Here is a 25,865-nt window from a genome sequence, read left to right on the forward strand (position 1 = left end):
CAGCGAATAGGCTGTTTAGTTTACCCTGAAATTACCCAAATAAGTGAACGGTCCCTTTAAAAAGATTTAAAAAGTATACTTTTTACTGTTTATACTGTTTATATGAAAAAGATTAAGTATAAAAATCATGCAAAGGGATTCTTAAAATATATTTTTTAAAGGTGTATAGAGATGGCAGGCAGTTACATTAATTTTGTCAAGCCTGGTTTTTATCGGGATCTGGTTCTGTTTTTTTTTCAAACAAACACCGGCATGAAATCGAAATTGATCCTGATCCCTGTTTATAAGGCATTTAGCAAGATGATCTTTGAACCGTCATGTTTGTTGAGAACTTAAATGTTCTAAAATATCTGTAGATGCTTCTGGAGTAGAGACCATTAGTCAAATACCTTGCAACTCCACTATGCTTCGGTTAAAGCTACAAGGCCTGAATTTCAGAGCTAATGAGAACTAATCTGAGAAAGCTTTCTTTCCTAATCTTTAGCCGGTAACAGAGATTTTCAGGCGGCTCTGTATTTCCAGGAAACATTATCTTTTTTAGATGAGATAACAAACTTCTTCATTTCTTTCTTTCAGGATTCTAAAATTCTAAAAAAAAGTTTATGTAGAAAAATGAAGTATGGAAAGTTCTTAAGTTGTATTTAAAGCTTGTCTGCAACAGGCATGTGGACAGGAAAGGGGTGAGTGAATTACAATGGAGAATATTTTATTCTATTTAATTCTTTTTGTCTTCTTTGATTTGATTTGATTAGGGTGTACTGTACAATAAACCATGAATAAAACGTCCGCTCACAATGTTATTTTTGCAACAACAAAATAACCCCAAATGATACCTAGAATAAACTGAAATCAATTTTAATGTGGGGGGGGGGGGGCAGGAATTAATTATGGTGTAAGAGCCAATTTTCCAAAATGTATTATGATATGTATCATGTATGCATACTTTTCAATATTATTTTAATCTTCATGTTTTATACCTGACTAAAAGTAGGTTTAAAGGTATTAATGATGCCTAGATGCCCATGAATGAACTTGAAAGCATGTTACAATTTTCAAATATAAACTCACACCCTGCACTCCAGTCTACACCTTGCGCAAGAAATGTTTTCAAATTCTTTGATTTATTTGGAAATATTTTGAGGAAAAATTTCTTATCCGTGGAAATTATTACGCGGGTTTGACTCACTCTTGTGTCCTCATTAGTGTGTCCTTATTGTGTGTCCTCATTTCGCGTCCTCATTGTGTGTTTTTAATGTGCGTCCCAATTGTGTGTCCTTAATGTGCTTCCTTGTTGTGTGTCCTTAACATGTGTCCTCATTGTGCGTCCTTGATGTGCGTCCTCATGGTGTGTCTTTAATGTGCATCCTCATTGTGTATTCTCAATGTGCGTCCATAATGTACGTCCCGATTGTGTGTTCTTAATGTGCGTCCTTGTTGTGTGTCCTTAACATGTGTCCTCATTGTGTGTCCTTGATGTGTGTCCTTATGGTGTGTCAATAATGTGCGTCCTCATTGTGTGTCCTTAATGAGCGTCCTCATTATGCGTCCTCAGTGTGTGTTCTTAATGTGTGTCTTCATTATGTGTCCTTAATGTGTGTCCTCATTATGCGTCCTTAATGTGTGTCCTCACTGTGCGTACTTGTGTCCTCAATTTTCGCCCTCAATGTTGTTCTCATTTTAAGTGCATCCTCATCAGCGCGTCCGAATAGGTGCGTCCTATTGTGCAATATATTGTGCTAGATTAGATAGATATATTGTTGACAAATTTTAAAAGCTGATATATTGACATACAGTCCCTCTTACTATTTTAATTGTGTTTTTGTTATATAAATTGTACGCGTAACCTGGCCCGTTAACAAGAGGTTATTTTTATAATAAAATGCTTAATTGTTTTAAAAAATTAAGTGATAATCTATTTCTGCAGAATGCAAGTTGCTATGACATCTTAAAGAGTGTAAAAAATGGACTTTTAATTCGTTTTACATCTAGATTTGTATCCGACCATCGATGATTTTTTAAATTCGCTCTTTTTAAAAATGTTTATTTGCAATCATATATTTAACAATTGTTGTTATAAGAGCAATTAAAATGGTAAATAAATATTCTGCCTCTAAAACTATTATTACGCCTGAAAAAAACGACAAATTTTAATGTCCCACATTTCTCTTGATGTGAAGAGCGCATAAAACACCCAAACATTTGAACGCAAATAATCCATCATGATGGGAGCAAACATTACTCCCTCTACTAGGGGTTTATGTTTACAGTATTCCTAACTGTAGTTTGTGCACCCAATGTGTCTGTTGTTTTCGAGTGTGTGTATACTATCCAACAGAAACAAGAAATTAGTGCGCTCAAGAAGACTCTCCGAGGCAGACACTAGTGATGAAAGTGATCAGGGCGGGACAATCCTAGCCACGCCTATTCACCCGGCATGGAGCCGGAGTATGCCTGAGGGCGCACAAGCGCAGCAAACTCCTAAGTCTAAGTGGAAAAGAGCGTCAGTTCGAGCAGTGGAATTACAGGGAGAATTTGGCAATAATAATAATTATATTTTCAGCTGAGGACATACATAGTTCTATATGTTTATACTCAGTACTTACTCTGTATATATATCATTAGTGTAGTATACAAGTATACATAGTAGTATAACAGTATAGTAATATATAGTAGTAGAGTTCTAACTTTTTAATATGCAGCGTACACTGTACATATATATGTACATTAGTTTATTGTATAATGACATAATTAATAATTTGGAAATGCTTTAAACTATATTTTTAATTGATTTATTTTAAGTATAACATGGTTTTTGCTTTTTTGTATGCTATTTTATTTGACAGTTTTATTTTCTAATTCATACAGTTTAATATATCTAGCTATTTTGTGCACTAAGCAAAGTTTAGTATATCTATCTACAATGTATATAAACTTAGTTTAGTATATCTATCTACAATGTATACTAAATATAGTTAAGTATATGTAGCTACTATGTATATTGAATATATTTTAGCATGCCTAGCTACTATGTATACTACAAAAAGTTTAGTAAATCTAGCTACTATGTATACTAAATATAGTTAAGTATATCTAGTTAATATGTATACTAAATATAGTTTAGTATATCTAGCTACTATGTATAATAAATATAGTTAAGTATATCTAGCTGCTATGTATACTAAATAAAGTTAAGTATATCTTGCTACTATGTATACTGAATATAGTTTAGTATATCTAGCTACTTTGTATAATAAATATAGTTTAGTATATCTAGCTACTATGAACACTAAATATAACTAAGTATATCTAGCTACTATGTATACTGAATATAGTTAAGTATATCTAGCTACTATGTATACTGAATATAGTTTAGTATATCTAGCTACTATGTATACTAAGTATAGTTTAGTATGTCTAGCTACTATGTATACTAAATATAGTTAAGCAAATTAAGCAAGTATTTATACTAAGTTTAAAATATAGTTTAGTATATCCAGCTACTATGTGTACTGTAGTTCAGTATATTTAGCTACTATGTGTACTGTAGTTCAGTATATTTAGCTACTATGTAGACCAAATATAGTACCAGAAAGACCCGGAATTAATTGACAGTTAATAAGACGACATTACATATATACATCTGGTAATTTTGGTAAAATTGGCAGGACTATGCGCTATTTTGTTATCATCGTATCTTAAATAATATTTGTAAAATTAAATTTTAAAGTCGTAGTTTATATATATATATATACTTTTAATCTTAAATTAACATATTCAAGCAGTGTGTAACTTTTGAAAAACTTTTTAATTTCAGCTCTGCTACCAATTTATAAAAAGTGCAAAATATCATGAGAAATCGAAATCTATGCCTGAAAATTAAGTCAGGTTTTGCACGTTTTTAGATGTGAAAACGTCGTCTTTGGTAGTTCCTTGTCTTGCATATGTAATAAATGCAATCAATACGTTAATATTGGATTCAAACGTGCAAATACTAAAATGTTGTTTTAAAGAATTGCGCGGATTTTAAGATTTTTTATTAATTTCGAAAACAAATCAAATCGACCTTTTACCAGTCAAAATTCTTCAAATATGACAGGCCATAAGCCTTCCCTGAGGCCGTGTGAGTTACTACAAAAATTCGTTGGCCCTATCGGTTCAACAGTTTTGACGGCAATTTGATATAACAAACAAAAAAGCTGTACTTTTGGGGGCTTTGCAGCCCGCTTCAAGAACTCTGAGAGTCGCGGTTTTAATTGTTCTAAAATGTTCATGGATTTTTCTGTATTTGGTTCATTTTCAAAATTATCAATTCCAAAATTTCCGTGCGAAATTGTTCAACTTCCACTAGCTATACCCCATTTCTAGGGTCATGTGAGTTGGTTCAACATTTTTGGCTCAGTCGCATCATCCGTTTTTCGGTTATTGGATACAAACAAAATAAAAGAGAAAATCAAAATTTAAGGATATTTTCTTAATTTAGAACTAAAATTTGCTAATGTTTTAGCGAGGGTAAAAGCAAGAAGCTTAAAAGCTTTAGTTTCTGAGGGAAGAAAGGGGAGGGGAAGGTGGAATGGAAGGGGGTGGGGGATATAGTGGCGATGCAGGTTTTAGTATGCTAGAATGGGTTTCTCCAAATCAGAGAATAGTTTCATTTCAATTCTAAACTCGGAAACTTGAACATTTTAAAATCCCTTTCAAAGAATTTATTAAACCAAAATAATCTTATTTAAATGATTTTTGCAATAAACATATCCTTAAACAAATTCACTTTCCTGAATTGACAGTTTTTCAAATCTATGATTTTGTCATTTGATTATTTATGATTTGCATACTATTAAATCTTATTACTTAAAACATGTTGAAAGAAACTGGTGTAATATGTCCATGTTATAACCCCTTAACCAACAAAAGTTTAGCATTATGTCGCGTGTTTTGCTAAAAATTGCATTTTGTTTGAGATCTAATCGTGAACATCTTATCCTTCAATGGGATATAGAGACTAGATAACCATAGTCCGAATTTAATGAAATTGAGCCCCGTTTCAAATCCGCCAAAGACCGGTTTCAATTGAGCGCCAGCTTAAATCTTGAAACATTGATATAATCTTAAAGTGGAACCAACCATATTTGAGCCGCGTCTCATATTTGAGCCGCGGCTCAAATTCTTTAAATTCGGCCGCTGGTAACTCAATATTTATATTTTATAATGTATCTACATACAATATATCAGAACGCTTTCGCTAGAATATCCTTATTATAAACTTTGATAGAATCTCAGCAAGAAAATTTATGATCCTTCTCTTTTATAATCTGCAGTCTATAACGTATTCAACAACATTTAACACTTCAAACTTTAAACTTTATCAAGCAGCCTGCAGGGGTCAATAAAACTTTATCTAATGCGACCCCTGACAGCGGAGGGACATAAAATCACTTTGTAAATTAATTTACGATGTCAATTTCATTTGTATTGAGAAAGTAAATTCCATACTGTTTAATGCATACTGCAAGGGATTGATATATTTTATTAAATTTTATTAGTAATAATAAATGTCCCTGACCAAAGGCGTATACAGGGGGAGGGGGCAAGGGGGCAGTGCCACCCTCTAGACCTGCAAAGGTATACTCAAAGCTTTCACACTTTTCAAATCTTAAACTAAAGAGTGAAGAACAAAAAAAATAGTTTGCTGTTCATTCAGTGAACTAAGAAAATTGTATATGTGAACAAGAGCCACCATAACAGAAGTCCGAATGAAAAATCTAGAATGCACATTCAGCCTAATCGGATGGGCGCTATCAGGGATAGCAAAGTAAAACAATTATTGAGGTAGTAAAAGACCATTTTTAGTTTTTTTTAAATTTTAGATTTAATTTACTTTATTCATTGCACCGCCTTTTTGCTAGCTTTCTCTTTATTACAAACTAGATGAAGTGCCCAGAGTTGCCCATGGAATTTTAAAACTCAATTAAAACAAAAAACTTAAAATTTATTTAGCTTGTGTCATCCCCAAGGGTATCCATGAGTTTCCTCACTAAAATTCAGCCCATTTGATTCAGCCGTTTGGCCAGCCATAGCAAACACATAAATGAACTAAGATCTTTATTTAATAGCAATTTTACTCCTACTTTTGTATTACAAGTTATAATTATTTTCTGGACCTTTGTCCTATATTTCATCTCATAGAATGTAAGTTAAAGTTCAGTTTTTCATTTTCAAAAATGTCTTTTACTTTCTCAAGTTTAAATACAAAGTATTACTAACATAACAGTATAATGAAATGTCTATTTTTTAGAAACAATGTTTTTTTGCTAGTTTTGTTTGAAGGAAAGATAAAGTAGTACTTGCAAGCTAATTGTCCTGTATGGGTACCCTTAAAGTATCAGTTATACTTATGCCTGATATTAAAGAAGCAAAATGTTTTAAATTTACAGATCTATGTATACTGAATATAGTTTAGCATATCTAGCTACTATGTATACTGAATATAGTTTAGAAAAAAAAATAAAAGGGATTTGCCACAAATTTTGTTTAACAACATAAAACTGCTTTTAAAAATATTGATTTTTAATTTTGTTGATTAATTATTGATTAATTACTAGTCTCTTTCTTAGGCTTGATAAAAATTATGCCGCATTTAAAAAAACAATGATTGCCAAAATGAAATTTTATTTTAATAAGTTATTTTCAATGTTCATTTTTCAAGCTGATAGATCTATAATTGTTTGACATGTTTTTTTTTTAAAATGCAAGCTTTAAAATATTGCCGGCAGAACATCTTTGTCAATTCAGTTATATTTGGATAAGTGGATATTTTTTTATTTGATATTGTCAAAAAAAAATACTTATACAATGCCAAATTCGAATCAGGAATCACGAAAACAGTTACAGAACAAACCAGTGAGTAATGGCGCTGCTGCATGTGACACAGTACAATCCTCGTTAAGTGTACAGTCTAACCCCGAAATACACAGTGACCCCTGCCTGTCCAATGATCACCAAGGCAGTAATAATGTGAAACGTTTATCTGATTTTGTATCAACTAACACCCATCAGGCACAAACAAATTCTTTGATTAGTTTTTAATTTTGGCTGATTTTATATGGAAAGTATGAACACATTTTTCCTTTTTCACATATCGGACGATTCGTTGGTTTTTCTATATTTTTAACCTCATAGCATAGCACATTTGTGATTAGAGTTGGGCATCAGTTTTCTTATTTGAAATTAAGCTAAATTTTTTACTGACAGGTGACAGAAGACAACCCTGAAAGAAGAAAAATCAATTCTTTGCTAACGAATTATTTGAAAAATCGTCCAGGCCTATATCTTCTGTCAGAGTCAAGATTCGACTTAGTGTAATAAAAGCAAACCTTTTAGAGAATACACTGCGTTAAATTCTCCAATGTTTGCAGAGTCCCCTAAAAGCCTAAAAATCCTGATTATCTTTAGAATAGATAATAATGATGCCTAACTCTACTTGTGTTCATATAATTTTTTTTTGCATTACGTACACCTTTAAAGGGTTATGAAATTATTTACGATATAGCATGTTTTATTAAATGATAATGATAATTTCTTGAGATTCATTCATTCATTTCACCTAATTTTACAAATGCAATTATTGAAACAAATATTTAATTGTCTAGCATCTCAAAAATATGGTCTACTCTCTGTGCTTTTAGAATTTTATTCAGATTATTGATGAATCACTAAAAAAATTCTTTAGAATATCCAAATAGATTGTTAAGTACAATAGATGGCAACGTAGAATTTGTACACTCTCAGTACAGTTGTATTCTGTCGTCACAAGTGTCAATTCAGTTTTTGTGTCCGACAAAATTATCAATAATAGTGATAATTTTAAAATAAAGTGCTTTTCTTACAGTAAAATAAGTGCAATTTTATGTATTTTTTAGTTTCTGTTTTTATTTAATCTTGGAAAACATGTCAACTAACGTGAGACAATTTCGTTTTCCTTGTTATATTTGACACTTGTGACGTCGTGTATAATTTGTTCATTTCTCTGTTGCCACCTATTGTACTAGATAATCTATTTGAGAATATCTAATATGCAATGTTTTAGTCATTTATATATTTTTAATGAGGGTTTCTTCATTTTGGAAAGTTTTTAAATTGTGCTAACATTTTTTGATAAAAGATTTTATGAAATAGGTATTGAAGATTAAAATGTAAAGAAATTCTTTAATTCGTCTCTTTTAATTACCCTGTTAAGAGGGACACCCTGTATACTAAGAAGTGTATGATTTCCATAGAGAATAGAATATATAGAGAGGAATTAAAAGAATCTCTCGGTATGAATTTTTTCAGTCCCTTTCAGCCTGAAAGGGAGTTCAAAGTGTACAAATCATGTAACTGTTCACAAATCTTATGCAGTAGAGTACATTAATACACTATGTTCCCTAGACTATCCATTACAATTTTTTAAACTGTTAAATGAACTTTATAATGAATTAGGTGAATAAAAACATCATTTGATTTATAGTTATAACGGAAAATCATCGTTTGTAAAGTGGAAGGCATAAAATCTATGTGAAATGATTATTGGTCAATTATGAAACCAGCCTATTTCATAATTTGGTTTTCTTTTAACAATAATTTTAGATTTTCGATAAAATGATATTACAGGGCCCAACAGGTTATATAGCATAAATATGTGAAGTACACCTGCAGTATGGAAACAGTACAACAAAATGGCCGTTTTACACTTTTTTCTAGTAAATTCCTCTCTATATATTCTATTCTCTATGATGATATCTATTATCATTGAAAGCTATGAATTAATAGTTCTAATTAAAGAATTAAGCATCCATGATTTTCTTTACAAATGGTATTACCAATAAAAACTCTCAATCTAGCAAATCTTACTATTTTTTACTGGGCTTTGATGAAAGTCTGATTCTAAGGATTGAATGTTTGTGTGAGTAGGGCAGAGAATCCTCTAAAGATGGGTCAGAATCTGAAAGTATCCCCAGTATACCGTCCTCAACCCACTCGTCTCTCCTCGTTGATATGGGAAAGGTATTATTTTTATGCAAAATTTTGGCCTGTGTGGAAAACTCATAGATAAATAAATAAATATAGATAGCTTATGTACGCAAAATCACCAAGAATTGTACAGTCCGCGAACTCACACTTCTAGGGGTCAAAGTGTACTTCAATGATAAGCGGGTGGTTTGGTGTTTTAATGGATTTCATAATAGAATGTAAAACTCCGGGAATGGAACTATTTGAATAATAATATTTCACTGAGCAATATATCATATTGACGAGAACTGAAGAAGGACATGAGAAGGACTAAACTAACTTAGATTTCTCTCTACAGAACTCATGTACATCACAAGTACTCAATGACATAAGAACAGCCAATGTTCACAACCGACTATAGTTAAACTATATAATAGGAATATCTTTAAAACATATCTTTCACGATGAAAAATGTCGTCTTATGCGCAATCTATCTTTATCTATGGGAAAACAAGATAATTTTGATGTGAAAATAAATTATTGTATTAGGTACATTATTTGATTATAAAAGATATCAAAAGTAACAATATGTTTTATAAACTATGAAATATTTAAAAAATTTATTCTGACCAGAAACTTTCTTTCTGAAAACATCAATATCAATATTATATTTTGTACTAGCTGAAGGGCCCTGCGTTGCTCGTGGAAAAAAATGTTCGAATTTTTCTTAGTCTATAACACCCCCCGACCACCCATGAGTGTGCACATAAAATTTCAGCCCAATCGGTCCAGCCGTTTGGCCGGCTATACGGAACATATATATAATGTAGGCATATTGTACAAAATTGTACATTAATTGTTTATGTTTTAAATATTATAACATAATTGTACAGGTTGTGGGTGTATTGCGGTCCTATCCTCCACAAGAAAGTGATAACTCATATTCAGATTATGATTTAAAGGTAACAAATAAACAAATTTCATTAAATTAATTTAAAACCTACCATTTCCTTCTTTTTTTAAATGATTTTATTTTTAATAAACAAATATGAATTTTTTATTTTCCGAAAAAGAAGACAGGCATTTATCTATAACAGAGATATTCATTTCCTGAAACAAAACTTTATTATTTTCGGAAAAAAGGAAATATTATTTTTTCTGGCAACAAAAGAAATTTCTGGATTCATGAATCATCTCTCTTCTACTTTCACCTTATCCTTCAAATAAGAGGAACAGGGATATGATTTCTCCTGTAAAATCACCCCCTCACCCTCTCAAACCCCCCACCCCCACCCCTCCTACCTCGTTTTTTTAAAATTGGTTTTTGTCACAATCCTCAAGCCTCTTTCACTACTCTGTACAGTGTACATAGAAGCAATAAACTTAAATGGAAATTTGAAATATTTTGTTTTTAGGTTAAAATATAAAAAATCAATGTCAAAAGACATAAAAGTACCTTTTAATGCTTGCATAAAAGCTACAAAATCATATTCTAGAGTACAAATATCCCTTAAGTAGAATGGGAGATAAGAACCACTTGTTAGAAAACTTTCAAAGTTAGTTAGATGTTAAATTCTCCTTGAGTCTTTGAAGAGACGTCATACTTTTAGGACTTTGGAAGGGTCGTCATTAGAAAGAGTGCTCCCCACATCTAGCTACTATGTATACTGAATATAGTTTAGTATATCTAGCTACTTTGTATAATAAATATAGTTTAGTATATTGTATCATGTATGCATACTTTTCAATATTATTTTAATCTTCATGTTTTATACCTGACTAAAAGTAGGTTTAAAGGTATTAATGATGCCTAGATGCACCCCCCAGTGCCAACATATATAAGTCAAGTTTTCACTTTTTTGTGAGCAATTTTAGTAAAAAAGGCACTGTTGTGATTGTATTTTTTATCCTTATTAATTTATTATTGAGATTCTATTCCTTATCATATGCCATCAGTAACCTAGGCGGGGCTTCGTTAAAACAGTTTTAGGTATAACTAAGCTCCCCTGCCGTAAGATTTTTTGTAATGTTACTTAAGAAATATATAAAATTTTCAGTTAATTTTGATTTTAACATTTAAAAAATTTAGTTGTAATTTTTCATATGGTGTTATAGTTTTAAAAAGTTTTTACTATAAGTTTTGTTGTGTAGGAGACCAGTGAGGTCTGCGCCAGCTGTCAGGTTGAAGCTAAGGGTGACCTCGAGGCCGAGGTAGAATTTGAGGCTGACGAAGAAATATTTGGAGATCCTCTTGTTTACGCCACATTTGTAGCTCCTGTACAGTGCAGTACAGATTCATCTAGACAACCCTCCTTCAATTCAAGCCAATTATCCTCAAACTCCAGGCAGCCATCTGTTAATTCTAGACAGCCGTCTTTTAATTCAAGTTCAAGACAGCCGTCATTTAAACAAAACTCACCGGACGGAGAAATATTTACTGAGGTTAGTCCTTTTTCTTTAATCAGTTTTCTTCATCATTCAGTTTTTTAAATCCGGTTGAATTCTATTTTTGGTTGTGAGATTTTTACGAATTGCACTAATTATATTTTACTTTTATCGTATTGGTTTTACAAATTGCACTAATTATATTTTACTCTTATCGTATTGGTTTTACAAATTGCACTAATTATATTTTACTCTTATCGTATTGGTTTTACAAATTGCACTAATTATATTTTACTTTTATCGTATTGGTTTTACAAATTGCACTAATTATATTTTACTTTTATCGTATTGGTTTTACAAATTGCACTAATTATATTTTACTTTTATCGTATTGGTTTTACAAATTGCACTAATTATATTTTACTCTTATCGTATTGGTTTTAACAGTTCACTTACGATAGTATTATACTTTTGGAAATGTGCTTATGGTTCAAGTTGTACTCCTGGTATTAATGGATTTGTACTTTTGGGTTTGTACTTTAGTATTTGTACTTTTGGATTGGCACTTATGGTTGGTTTGTACTTAAGTATTTGTACTTTTGGGTTGGCACTTATGGTTGGTATGTACATCAGTATTTGTACTTTTGGATTGGAACTTATGGTTGGTATGTACATCAGTATTTGTACTTTTGGATTGGAACTTATGGTTGGTATGTACATCAGTATTTGTACTTTTGTACTTTTGGATTGGCACTTATGGTTGGTTTGTACATCAGTATTTGTACTTTTGGATTGGCACTTATGGTTGGTATGATTTTAGTATTCGTACTTTATTGATTTTCACTTATAAACTTATATATTTGTACTAGATGATTTTTGATTGTTTTCCTTCACGATTTCTACTTTCCTTTCTTTTCTATATATTGTAGCTATCTTTTTTTTCAGAGAAAATAGATAAGTAAATGCATTGTAATATACAAAAAGAAATAATATATTATATTCATTTAGTATAACATATATTTATCATCATAATAAAGATACTCATGGTCAATATGCCATAAAAACTGGAATTCATCACAAAAAAAATTGAGTCTTTGCCACAAACAAAGATTTTCTAATCCCTATATCTTTGTAACCTAATAGTGTAAACTTTTAAGTGACAACAAAGAAGTTGTCTTCCATGGTTTATAGTTATTGATTGATTTAGTTATTTTACGATCTAAAAAATTCAACTCCAAAATGTGTTTTTCAGTCTTTGTATCTAACAGATATCCAGCGCATAAATACTTTCTCAAATTCTTCAAATTTCTTCTTTTTCAGCAAAAAGATCTAACATTATTTTCTTTCTTATTCCTTTTTTCCTTCTGTTTTGCAAATATGTGATTGACTAATTAGATATTAGATTTCTCATAAGTCAAAAATTGAAGATTTGTGTTTTGAAAACTAACTAAAAAGAAGTTTTTGCCATAAAATCAAATTGCTAATGCCTATTTCTTTGCAACCTGATTAAAATTTAGGTTATTTGATTTTAACAGAACTCATAGTTTGAAATATCTCACGTCCTTTACTTTTGGTTGCAAAGATATTGGAATTTGAAAATTAGAATTTATGGCAAAGACTCAGTTAATTTGGTCTACTTGTCTAAATTACACATTTTTCATTAGAAAGATTTCAAATCAAAACCAACCATAACCTTAAAGTTTTTTCTCGACAGTAATTTTAAATGGGACTTCCAGTAAATTTTTATTGATTTTTTTTCAAGTAAATTTGGTTTTATTTATGTTTATGTACATGTATAATGGTCATTGTATAATTTACATTGTAAATTACATGAAAGCATAAATGTCCAAGTTAGTGATTTAAAACTTTCTAGTATTAGAGAGCTTTCTTAAACCTGAAACTTGTGACAGATTTAAAAGTTTCCCCTGAAAGATGAGAGATTAGATATTTCATATATCCTAGATTTGGCGGAGAACTTTAATATCATATATATATACAGTATACACTCACATTTATACATTTATAAACATCCTAGGGAATTCCCCCTTTATGGAGGTTTTAGAATGCGAGGCATTTTTCTAAACTTTTATGTTAAGAATAAAAGGCCAAGTTTACATATACTTCTTACATGCATCTCATTTTACAGTTAAAAATAGCGTTCAATTGTGAAATTAAAGTTGAGCAACAGACAAAGACATACAGTTGAATGTAATACAGGATGAGTTTAGGTTCATAGCTTTTAGAAAAACACATGTCAGGGACTGTGACTAGCATTATTAATATATTATGCAGTATGATTTTTAGTAAATTTAACGAAGTGCAAAATCTTTCAGTCTTATTGATCTTTTATTGTTTTAAGGAACTGATTTTTTGCCACAAACTCTGATTTTGCTATTTCTTTGCAGTCCTATGTCACAGACCTTGTCAGTTCGATTGTAGATTAAATCTTGACATTTCTATATAAACCGTAAAAAATCTAAATTTTAGAACCTTAACCTCCATTGTCAAAAAGATAATTTTGCTTTATATTGGATGAACAAAGCGTCTTTTAAAAAGACAAAAAAATAGTCCTGTCCGAAACAAACGGCGGTGAATTTAGATCGAATATATCATTCTTTCTTTTTTATCTTCATAATGTAGAAGATATCATCGTTTTTCTTTCTTGAATAGTTTTAAATTCCTATCACAATAATTTATAGAAAGAAGAACAGAAAAATCTTCATCAGTTTTGCTCAGACATTGTTTTAAAGGGTTCCGGTGTGATATGTGCATATCATTTTTATCTTTAAATGATGGGTTACTTAAAATTACGCATACAGTTCCTTTAACAAGAGCCCTTTAGTTTTTATGTTTTCTGAACAATCCTTTACAAATCTTTTTTTTATATTTGAGAATAAAAACAAATTCAAATTTTCTCGCATATCTCCGGAGCAAAGCTGACAGGAGATTTAACTTCCCACACTGGGTTTTTATTTCAAAACTATTGTTTTATCCTTCTTCCATTAGAATTCGTTCTCTAAAGCAAGGGTGTAATGCAAGGAAAGTTAATTGCAGTCGTGTATACTCTGCGTACATATTGAAACCAGTCCTTTTTGGGCGGAATTTGTAAACAAGAATAGATGCATCAGTGTTCGTTTAGTATCCGAGGAGGTTAAAAGCATTTAATTTTAATAATTTTGATAATTCACATAATAGTTTCCTATGACCAGAATATTTCATCGATTTTTTTAAGTGAAAGATGGATCCCATGTCAGGCTTTGACATCCGTCTTGTGTTTACAATACCGCCCAGAGACAGTACACTGAAGTACAAAAAATGTGTACACTTCTGAAATAACTTTCCATGCATTACATCCTTGCTCTGAAGTATATATTCTCCAATTTGCAAACAGAAATTATTTTTGCACAAATGCACATGTCCTATCTTCCCTTTGTAGAACATTAAATAAAAATATTTCCCTTTTAAAGGACTAAACTAAATGTTTATGGAAAGCAAAAGTAGAAAAGAAAAGAAAGATGGAAAAATGAAGAATGTGCTGTGAAAAGGTAATTAGGCAAAAAAACATAAAAAAAATATCATGTATCTTAAAATTTTGTTAAAAGCTAGGTATCACAATTTTAATAAATGAGATAAGCATGGATTTTTGTTTTTCATAGCAGAAGAGGTGGTTAATGTAATACTTTTTTTATCAAATCTACATGGTTGAAAATATTATATTTGTGAGTGTGAAGACAATAACAAAAAATATAACCTGATATATTGGTAACTAAACCATTTAACTTTCACCACGTGCACTGTGAAGAATAATGATACAGATATTTGGTTCATTATTTAAACTTCCCCTTTATCTTATATTTACGATGCAGTTTTCTTTTTGATTTGCAGAGTGCTTTTTTATTTTATTTTGTTGCACTTCATCTCCAGTTATTGCATCTTGATATTCTGTGGGTATTCTTACCTCAAAATTAGCAGTACTGAAATTTCCCATCTATGTTATTTAAAAGATTCTCTTTTTTTCTTCCTTTTCTTTTTTTCTAAGTCGGGAAAAAAGCATTAAAAAACATAATATATTTTATGGACTTGGAAAGAGGTCTTTATTACTTTTAAAACTTTTCTGTTAAAGATGCAAATGCCCGATTTACAACGGTACCCTTAAACCCTTAATCTGATCGTTCAAAGAATTTTGAAAAGTGTTTAATTCTGATAACTTCTTCATAGCTTTTTAAAATCAAGAAATGCGCAAGTCAATTTTGCAGAGAACCTGCAAATAAAAATAAACAGTTTTAAGAAACAAAATCATAGATATCTACCACATACTTCATCAGAATTTGTGGAAATCATTGTAAAGTGGACATTGCCATCCTTGCATGGAAGGCAACTTGAAATCACGCTAACATTAACTTTAAACTGATTTTTGAAGTGGATGATTTGAGTATTTACATGGGTTTTCATCTAATTCTATATTCAAGAATTTTATTCATGAACCTCTTCTTGGCTTTCTGACCATTACTTGTTGGGGATAAAAGGAGGCTGTTAACATATGAAAATGGTAAAATGACAGCCTCCCTTCCTAGATATTTATCATAGCAATATATTAATTAAGAAATATTTTTAATTTTCATGAAAATCAATGTGAATGTGATGTGAAGAGGAAGACGTAATTGAAATTCTATTCCTTTGTTATCTTTTTATGTTAATAAAATTGAGAGATATCTTTTAAAGACTGAAATGATTATTTTTTTCATTAAAAGTTATCTTGAGGAAATACTCTTTCTTCAACTTTAATTGATGTTCCAACCAATTCAAGTTTATAATATTCAACTATGTTGTGATCTGTAATTCACTATTCATGTTCAAATAAAAAAAATCAACTTCTCTTGCTACATATCAATGATCAAAGTAAATAGTGGTGGTAAATATTTTGAAGGATTAACAAGGTCGGTATGGCAAATTGGACCTTTATTGGTAAATTTTAATCCTCTTTTTTATGCTTTTACACCTGACAACTTAATTAATTACTCTTCCTTGTTATTTTCTCCAACCGGGCAATAAAAATGTAAACAAAAATTGCCATTTTGAAGCATTCCTAAAAGCGGAGAAGTTATTCTATAAAGGGGGGGGGGGGGAGCATTATGTAGTTTATTCTATTTTGATGGAATTTATCACACCTAATATTTCCCGTTGTAGGGTGATTAAGTGACTTTATCGTCCTACAATAGGGCGAAAAAGAAACTGTTTCACCCTGCTATTAAAATTTCATACCTAATTTGTCTCAGTGTAGGGTGATAAAGTTACTTAATCATCCTACAACAGGGTGATTAAGTAACTTTTTCTACCTGCTTTTAAATAATTTGAGTACAACTGAATAAAACTATATATGTTACAATGACATAAATAGATAATACACCTTTTGTTAGAGCTGATGTTTTTTTTCTATAAGAATCTTTTCCAACTATCTATCTATTTTTCTATCTTTCTCTGGTTTCTTTCCGTTAATTAATCTTGTATATTTAACCATACATAAATAGAAAAAGCTCAACTTTCTTCTTCTTTTCTTTTAAGAAGAAAACTTCTTCTGTTTTCACGTTATCTATCTATTCAAATTTGTTTCAACTTCTAGTGTTAGTTTGAAACCACTCTCCTCTCTAGCACACAAGTTTGGATTGACTTAAAGCAGGGCTGATGGATAATGTGGTATCAATTTAAAGGAGTTTATTTAGATAACCTTAATCTTGATTTGATGTTTTAATCATAATAGCTAAACTTTTTTTTAAAAGATTTTAAGCATTACCAAAGTAATATTAAGTGCCCTATAATTAAAAGTTTCATAAATCCACAAAGGTTCTTTCTAAGAAACTGAATTTCTGCTACAACCTTAAATAAAAAACCATTCCAAGGCCATCTGTAGATCCCTCATCACCATACTCCACAATTTATAAACCTTGATCCCAACATTAAGATTCTGACTCATAAAACATACAAGGATATAAATATATCCCATGTCCAAACTCAGCTTAACAGTTAAGAAGAATTTGGATAATGATGTGGGCAATGTTCCATTATAAGGAAAACAATACTATATTACTGTGGTGAGTGCATTGTACATTTCCCGAAACCAAGAATCCTCCTACAGTACAAACAATCCCAGGGCTGATATAGAACAACACAATATCTGGAGATGACATAAATAAATGGAGACTTCTGCAATCTTCAGACATATTAGCAAGAAATTGTGAATATTCACAAATGTTTATTGTTCGCCATCATTTATTCGTAACTCCAAGAGAATTTGAGATAGCAGACAAGTTATTTATTTAATGGTATAAGAAAAATTTTGATATCAGAGGTCATAACTTAAGATAAATGCTTGATCCCTAAAATAAAGTTATCTCTGCAGAGTATGACAAAAGAGGAAGTAACTTTATCCGTAAATGTGCATAAGATGGATATTTATTTTTAGTCTCTAGATTCACAATATAAAACTTATGACTTTATATCAGAATATGATATAAAGAAATGCATTAAATACGAAGCTAAGATGCAACTCAACTATGAAAAATATACAATCCCATACAATTTTTTACTACCTTTTACTTTGTAAAATATAAAAATACAAATTTGGAAAAATCCATGGATTTGGTATTGAATTGATTTCTGGTATATTGATTTCTTGTATATTGGCCTTTGTGAATTTATTGAAAAATACAATTTAATTATATTGGGACTATATTAAAAGAATGATAATTTTAGAAAATCTTTTTCTCTCCAAGTCAAAATATAAACTTTGAATTTAAGCTAATGCTATATTAGTTGACTTTAGAAATTTTATACCGTAGACAAAATAAGAACTAAAAGTTTCCATTGTGAACACTTCATTGATTCAAGACACAAAAGAAAGCTTTATAAACCCTTATGGTGGCTATTTACTAAAAGATTTCTGGGATTTCTTTTTCCCACTGTAAATTAATCCTTCCAAGTATCTCACATGGACCAGAATAGTCTCTTCTTCTTTATATATTTTGTTATGCAATATATATATATTTATACCAACAGAATCAAGGTGGAAGATTTATAAATACATACCTAAGTATGGACATTTAGTGATGATATTTTTGGTTTCATTCTTTAGAAAGTAAATATGAAAGGATCTAACACACCATGTTTTCACTCCAAATGAAAATTTATTCAATTTCCTTAAAGGAAATACGAGGGGGGGGGGGGCCTAAACTAAACCTGGCCTTAACTAAAAAAGCTTTAATTAATAATGCCTCCAGTGTAAATATAGATTTTATATCATTATTTATGTCCTTTGAAAATATAGATATTTTTTAGAAACGTTTCCATCTGTATTTTTCACCACTTGAAGCTTACACCATTAAGATGATTCCACTTAAGAAAAATACATAAATAATTTATTAACACTTGTAATATGGATGTGTGTATATGATCAAATAATTTACCTTAACATAGCTAAAAAAGGCATCAATATTTTTGCATTAAAGGGGTTTTTAAGGGGGGGGCACAATGTTGCAAAAAATGCTCTCGTATGCCCCTGATTTTCCTTTGCATATTGTGTAACCAGGGACCTGATTTTATGAATAGAAAAATAGTATTTGAACTGCATAAACTAAGTTTCCATTTGAGTTTTTTCAAAAAAGCGGCTTGCAAATTTCTGCCTACAGTTACAGTTACAATAACAGTCTCTTTAAGTCTTGTTCCTAGCAGATAAAACGAATGTATATTGTTGTCAAACATACTTATTCTATAGAAAAAAGTTTAAGGGTAGAATTTAAAACCACTATCTTTGATGCAACACCATTTGGGGTTAAAATGAAAATTGATTGACTAATTTTGAAGTGCAGAATGTTATTTCTTGTTATATCTTTAATTTCCATTATTTGATTTCAGATATATATTATCACAAGAAATTTCTGCATTCGCAAATTGAATTAATACTTGAGAAAGCAGTATATTTTTACATTGTACAGTAAAGGGGGGGTGGGAGTGTTATACTTTAAAAAAATTATTTCCAAAACAGGGTTTTTTTCATTTTTTTTTGGAAAAAACATGATTTTAAGAAAACAATTTTAACTATCTTGATAAGAAAAAAAAAACTAAGTTTACAAACTTAATGGAAAAATATACAGAGGCCTTGGATTGTTATAAGTACAAAAAATTCAAATAAGCATTAATAAAATTACTATTGCACCCTGAATTTCTAGGTATATGCATCTATATTCTATATAACTATTTGTAGATTCCTTTGTATTGTTATCACGTGGAAAAGTTTTAGAACAAAACTATCTGCTTTGCAGTCAAGAATTAAAACCTCTAAACCTAGAAATTCTCCCAGAAATACAACAGGAGTGCTTTTTTCAATTTAACTAAAGGAGTTGAGTTTTTGCCACAAACTCTGATTTTCTAATCTCTATATCTATGTAACCCAATGTCGTAGACCTTAGATATTTCAAACTATTAATACGTATAGATAAAATAATCTAGGTTTGAAATATCAAAGGTTTGCACCATCTGGTTGTAAAGATATTGGGATCAGAAGATGTGAGTTTGTGGCAAAAACTCAATTCCTTTTCGAACATGAAGAATCGTTTTTTAAACATATTTTGATCCAGATGTTTAGTTTTATGGATACATATTTGAATAAAATTCCATAAGTCCAAAGTTTTTGAACCTTCAATTTTTGAATAGTGTAAAGAATAACTGTTTCTGTTTCTATCAGCAAATGTTTAAGAATTTTTATAAGATAAGTAATAACCCTGTTGGATTCTTTTCCTGGGAGTAATAAACCATAAAATGTGAAGTCAAATAAAGCTGTGAAGAATAAATTATTTCTGGTGGCAGTAAAGAGGGATTTACATGAGAACAGTTAAAGCATTAACCTCGGTATAATAGCTCTGAACTGGGTAATCTTTGTACTTGGAAATTTAGATAAATTATGACATAATTCAGCCATCAGATTTAACAGGTTGGTCCATGTGACAGCAAGCGTTGACTTTTAATCACAATTTGACCCCTTTTTTTTTTACCTTTTTCTCTTTTATACTTATTATTTGGCGGATGTATTTAAATGAAAAAGTAAACAAGACAAGTTCATAACTTTAAAGATTGTTGAATTTACACCAACATAAGATTGAATTAAAATCTAAGAAATCAAACACATCTTGCCCTGATTAGCATTGGATACATTCACTTTGATTGGATACACCTTGTATCCCACATGTTGTTTAATTGTGCAAAGCTCTCAGTTGTGCTGTTTTTATAATTAAAAGAAAGTTTTTAAAGATTGTTTCATCTTAGAAGAAAAAGGATATGTTACAATAGGGGTTACTGTTAAATTATAGAAATTATTCAATATGATATCAAATATGATTAAGCGTACAGTACAGTCGGTTCCTTCAACTCGAAACTAAATTAATTCATGAGAATTAAGTAATATTTCCTACCTTTGACAGGGTGAAAAATCTTGGAATGTCTTCCAACAATTTTCTTTTTTTGGCAAGATATTTGTAGATTATCTGAGAAGATTATATTTACAGCACAAATTGAAAAATATTGACAATATTTTGCCATGATTTCTGTTGATTAATAAATCTACAGAATGCCCCCCCCCTCTCCAAAAAACGCTCTGTTAGAAATTCAGAATCTCATCATGGTACGATTTTTATATTTTTGAACATTCTGACCAAGTGACACCTATAAGAGGTCTGTAGCAAATTTCAAACTATCTTAACTTCCTATTTTTTTTGTGCGGCACACCTCTCACTGAACATTATTGATCGGTCATACTCAAGTTATGTAGATTTCGAAAATGTTCAAAAATATTAAAATCGAACCATGATGAGAGCCGGCCGTAATATCTTAATGAGCGTTTTTATGACCACCCTGTGTTACATTAATGCATGTTAAACATACTTCTTCAAGCCTATCATTGATTATATAACTGTAATAAATATGATTTCTTAATTAAAAATGGATTAATAAACTAAGCGCTGGGTTGGTCATGTAATCTATATTCTATCTTCTAGTTAGGGCTGGCCGTTTTTCCTAGGGAACATTCGTTCTTTCACGGGAATTAACGGAACAGAACGAACGTATCAGAACGAACGTAACAAAACGAACGTAACAAAACGAACGTAACAGAACGAACGATTTATAAAAAGTAGGAACACACCCAGCCCTTCATCTATAGTTGAGTTTCGAAGCCTATTACCAATTTATTATGCATGGGTTCTTTCTACAATTGATAATTCATGTAGATCAGATTCATAATGCTTCCTTTCAATAATGGAGTAGTGGATAGTTGTGCTTCTTTGTATGTTATTAGATAGTTAACCATATCCTGTTCTATTCTTTATACACACTCAATATCAATACTAGGAGTCTAAAAATATAGTTGTTTAGAGAAAAGTATAAACTTCAAAAGTGTCTGTCAAGTAATAATTGATAATGAAAATTGCAAAAATGCTTAAAGTAATTTCAAGTGGACATACATTCATTTATTTATATACTGGCATGTACCATTCACATCGTTACTCTAGAAGGCATTTTTAAAAAATATATATTTAGTTTTGGTTTCTTTATAATGTGCAAAATTCGGTTACATATTAAAATTCAAAGCATTTTTTTTCTTCTTGATAGCTCATTGAATAGAGGAGTTATGATAAAGAAACATAATATATTTAAACTTTACGTTAACTTTACTTTAGTTTGACGCGAAAAGTCCCTTTAAGAACAGTTTGGGATTTATTAAATACCCAGGGAAAGAGTGTTACATCTTTTATAGATATTCAGGTTTTGCAAAATGTTGTAAAATATATCTAACTGAACCGGTTTCTTTTTAATGTGTACTGATATACTGGTATCTTTTAGTAAAATATATCTAACTGAACCGGTTTCTTTTTAATGTGTACTGATATACTGGTATCTTTTAGTAAAATATATCTAACTGAACCGGTTTCTTTTTAATGTGTACTGATATACTGGTATCTTTTAGTAAAATTCCGGGTCTTCTTTTTGTGTCTTATTTTTTACAATTCGAATAATGGTAATTTACGTTTCCAAAATCAAACTTAAATATTTTTTTCTTCACGCAAAACCTTCAAAAAATAATGTTTTTGTTAGAACTTTTTAAAACTTTGTGAAGGAACTGAGTTTTCCTTCAAACTCTAATTTGCTAACCCCCATATCTTTGCAACCTAATGCTGATATTTGAAACAGTTGTTTGATCTTTCATAATTCATGGTTTACGACATAAGACATTAGAAAATCCAAGATTGTTGTAAAACCCCAATTCCTATTTTTGTGAAGGACGGGGGGGGGGGCGGTCTAGAATATTGGAGAGTTGAAATTTATAGTTGTGTTGGTCTATTGTTTTGTGATAATCGACATAATTCCAATAAACATACACTGAGACAGACTCTTAGGACTTTTTACCTTTTGGTTGTGATCCATTCGTGTGCAAATATGATAGAAACTATCTAATCGTTGCAAATAAATCGTTGCAAATAAAGAGGAAAACATAGTTTTATTTTCAATCTTATTCAAAAATAAAAGATCCTAACATGAAAACCTAGGAAAATTGAAACCATGTACTGTTGTAAACATTCCTCATGAATTTACTACTATTGACAAAGCTTTTTTTTACCCTGGTTGACTTTCAAACAAATAAAAGATTGCAAAGATTTTCAATACAAATACAATGTAAGAAGATGGTAGAAAGTTGTATATTGGATGATGAAAGTCAGAGGAAGATAAAAGTTTAGATCGGATCAACTTTACCACACTCCCACGGACACATTCAGTCTTAGTCTTAAATAATAAAAGGTAAATATTTTACATTCTCCACGTTCAGAGCATGGGCACTAAAATATTGGATTCTAAAACTACTAAAAATATTATTACAATTAGACTCTTACTTCAATTCAATTCAAATTATATATTTTATTATTATATTTTCTAAATGTATACTTTGCTTGTCCTGCTGTCTGTTTGTATCCAATAAACGCCAAAACGGCTGAACCGAACGGGCCCAATTTTGTGTGGGACCTCGTGTGACCCCAGGGAAGATTTATAGATAATCGAATTATCAAAAATTCTATTTTGAAAATTTTAAAAATCCACTAAATTCGTTTATAAAATCTGCGAATTTTTTTGTTTTGTTTTATAATTTATTCAAAGAGAAAATAGATGATGGGCGCCCTTAAAGCCTGGTAACACTAATAATAATATGCATACAACAATTGTTCCTTCAGTTAATAGCTCGGAGCTGTTTTAACCGAACCCTCCTCCAAGTAAAAAAGTCTAAAACAATTGAATTGGCAACACAATGGGACGGAATAAATTGAATTTGAAATATCAAAGATTTACACTATGAGGTTTAAAAGATAAAATTAGAAAGTTATGAATTCAGAAAAATATATAGTTCAATAATGTTGGTTCAAAGCTAGCTTTTTTATCCTCTCCAGATCCAAGATTTATATTCCTTGAAATTTGAGTAAAGAAACCAAAGTTGGGCAGTAAATTCCGAGCTGGTTCAAAGCATCATGTCAGACAGTTTTTGCGGGGATTCTCGACTCTTAACAGATTTAAGATTAATGAAATCTGAGAACACGCCAAACCATATCATAGATATTAGATATATTTAAACAGCAAACCAATTTATTACGTAAAACATCTCGTAATATTTCTTAAATTAAGTCCAAAATAATTTTTGGAAAGAGAGATGACATTTTTTACTGGGTAAAGAAATGAGAAGATTACATTTAACCATAAAGTCGTCTTCCAAAGTTCTCTGGTTCTCACTGAAGAAAGTTTGATTTCATTTAGTTAGTCAATGAAACAACCGGAATATTTTTAAATTCCAATTTATTATGAAGTGTTGAAATAGTCTTACAGGTATTGAGGTCTTGCCACAAACTCTTCATTTTTTAATCCCTAACTCTTTTCAAGCCGATGTCGGAGACCTTTTATATTTCAAACTATGAAACAAAGTCTAAGTTTGAATTATAAAAGGTTTGCATCATCAGGTCATGTTTTCGAAAGCTCTCATACATTCAATCTTTTCATATTCAAAAAACCATCTGACTTTTTTTTGCGCCACCCTTTTAATTTTCCCTATGCTGTACAGAGTATGCAAGTTAAGTTAAATGTTTAAAGTTTAAAGGAAATTATTTTTGACAGGGCGGGAGTAGGTTTATTTTGTAAATTGTAAACTATATAATGTTTGTGTCATTTCGTCAAAACTTTCTATACCTTTCTCTACTTTCAAGGTTTGTCTTTACGACATAACAGAATTTATTATAAAATCATAAATTGTGCCATTTTTCTAATGTTTCACGACACACTATAGTAAATTGCATAAAATATTAAATTCTTATATGTTTTCAATCATAACTCCTCTTATTGAAGAGATATTGAGAAGAACAAAATGTTTTGAATTTTTAAACTGGATAAATTTGCTTCTCTCAAACTTATGCATAAAATCTAAATCAGAGGAGCTACGATATCACAAAGTGGTACCAGTAATATTGCACATACATTTTTACGTTCTTCTGTCAAATTCACAGTGGGTTTGTTTGATTTGAAGAAATTGATTGAATATAATATTATTTTAATGATTTCTATCCTTGGCTCAGATTTGAAGAGTAGTAGAACTTACTTAAACCACTTCTCTTGAGCTTGAACCGGTGCTCAAGAGAAGGTTTATCTATGTCTCGTTGGCATTAAATCATACACATGTTTATGCCTGTACATGTATGTCACACTTGGCTGTGTCCTCAGAAGTGTTTCTTCAATATTCGTCCACATTACATATATGTACAACCTTAGCTTGTAGAGTCGCTATATTTCTATATTTTCACATTTATTCGGAGAAATAAGATGAAAGTAGAAATTAACTTTTAAGCTTAGAGGTTTAAACTTTGATGGAGAATATTTAATCAAAATCTGACAGAAAAACGGATTGAGGTCTTGTAACTGAGCTGGGAACTTTTTTGATGGTAATCCATAATTCTGGTTTCCACTTTGGGCACTTTTCAATTTTACACAGAATCTACTTGATTAATTGACTTTGGATTTACGCAAATTCTCTGTTCACGGGATGAACGGGATAGCTAGATATTGAATAAAGATTTACGTAATCTGTAGATAAACAAAAGTAATACTAGAAATCCCGCCTCTGATAAACTTTATGCTCAAAAATGTCGATAATATACACAGATATCTACACAATTTTGATATTTTGCACACCGATTCACAATTTTTGTTTATTATGCGCAATTTGGCAATTTGACAATTCTGTGGATCAACTTTAACCCATTTTTCGTTAGATTAGGCCTCCTCAGACACCACAGTTCAAAGGCTGAAATTGGGGTCAAGTACTGAGGGTAGAACATTCTAGGGGCCGAGCGCTGCGGCTAGGACAGACTTGGGAAGTTGCTTCTTGGGAAACCCCTGGGTAAAGTAACTAGCATCAATGA

At 30.7% G+C, this 25,865-nt stretch overlaps 1 protein-coding gene across 1 annotated transcript in view; it reads left to right on the forward strand.

Annotated features, from left to right (window-relative positions):
• The first annotated feature begins 2,294 nt into the window (after positions 1 to 2,294).
• LOC111710606 (uncharacterized) overlaps positions 2,295 to 25,865 on the forward strand; it is a 62,147-nt gene continuing 38,576 nt past the window's right edge. Inside the window, exons 1-5 of the mRNA XM_023484717.1 lie at positions 2,295 to 2,525; positions 6,868 to 7,053; positions 8,947 to 9,039; positions 9,879 to 9,947; positions 11,137 to 11,427. Of these exons, the coding sequence (XP_023340485.1) occupies positions 2,295 to 2,525; positions 6,868 to 7,053; positions 8,947 to 9,039; positions 9,879 to 9,947; positions 11,137 to 11,427 (870 nt within the window). The remainder of the gene's footprint in view (positions 2,526 to 6,867; positions 7,054 to 8,946; positions 9,040 to 9,878; positions 9,948 to 11,136; positions 11,428 to 25,865) is intronic.

Source organism: Eurytemora carolleeae, unplaced genomic scaffold (assembly GCF_000591075.1).
Source record: "Eurytemora carolleeae unplaced genomic scaffold, Eaff_2.0 scaffold1079, whole genome shotgun sequence".
Lineage (NCBI taxonomy): Eukaryota > Metazoa > Arthropoda > Copepoda > Calanoida > Temoridae > Eurytemora > Eurytemora carolleeae.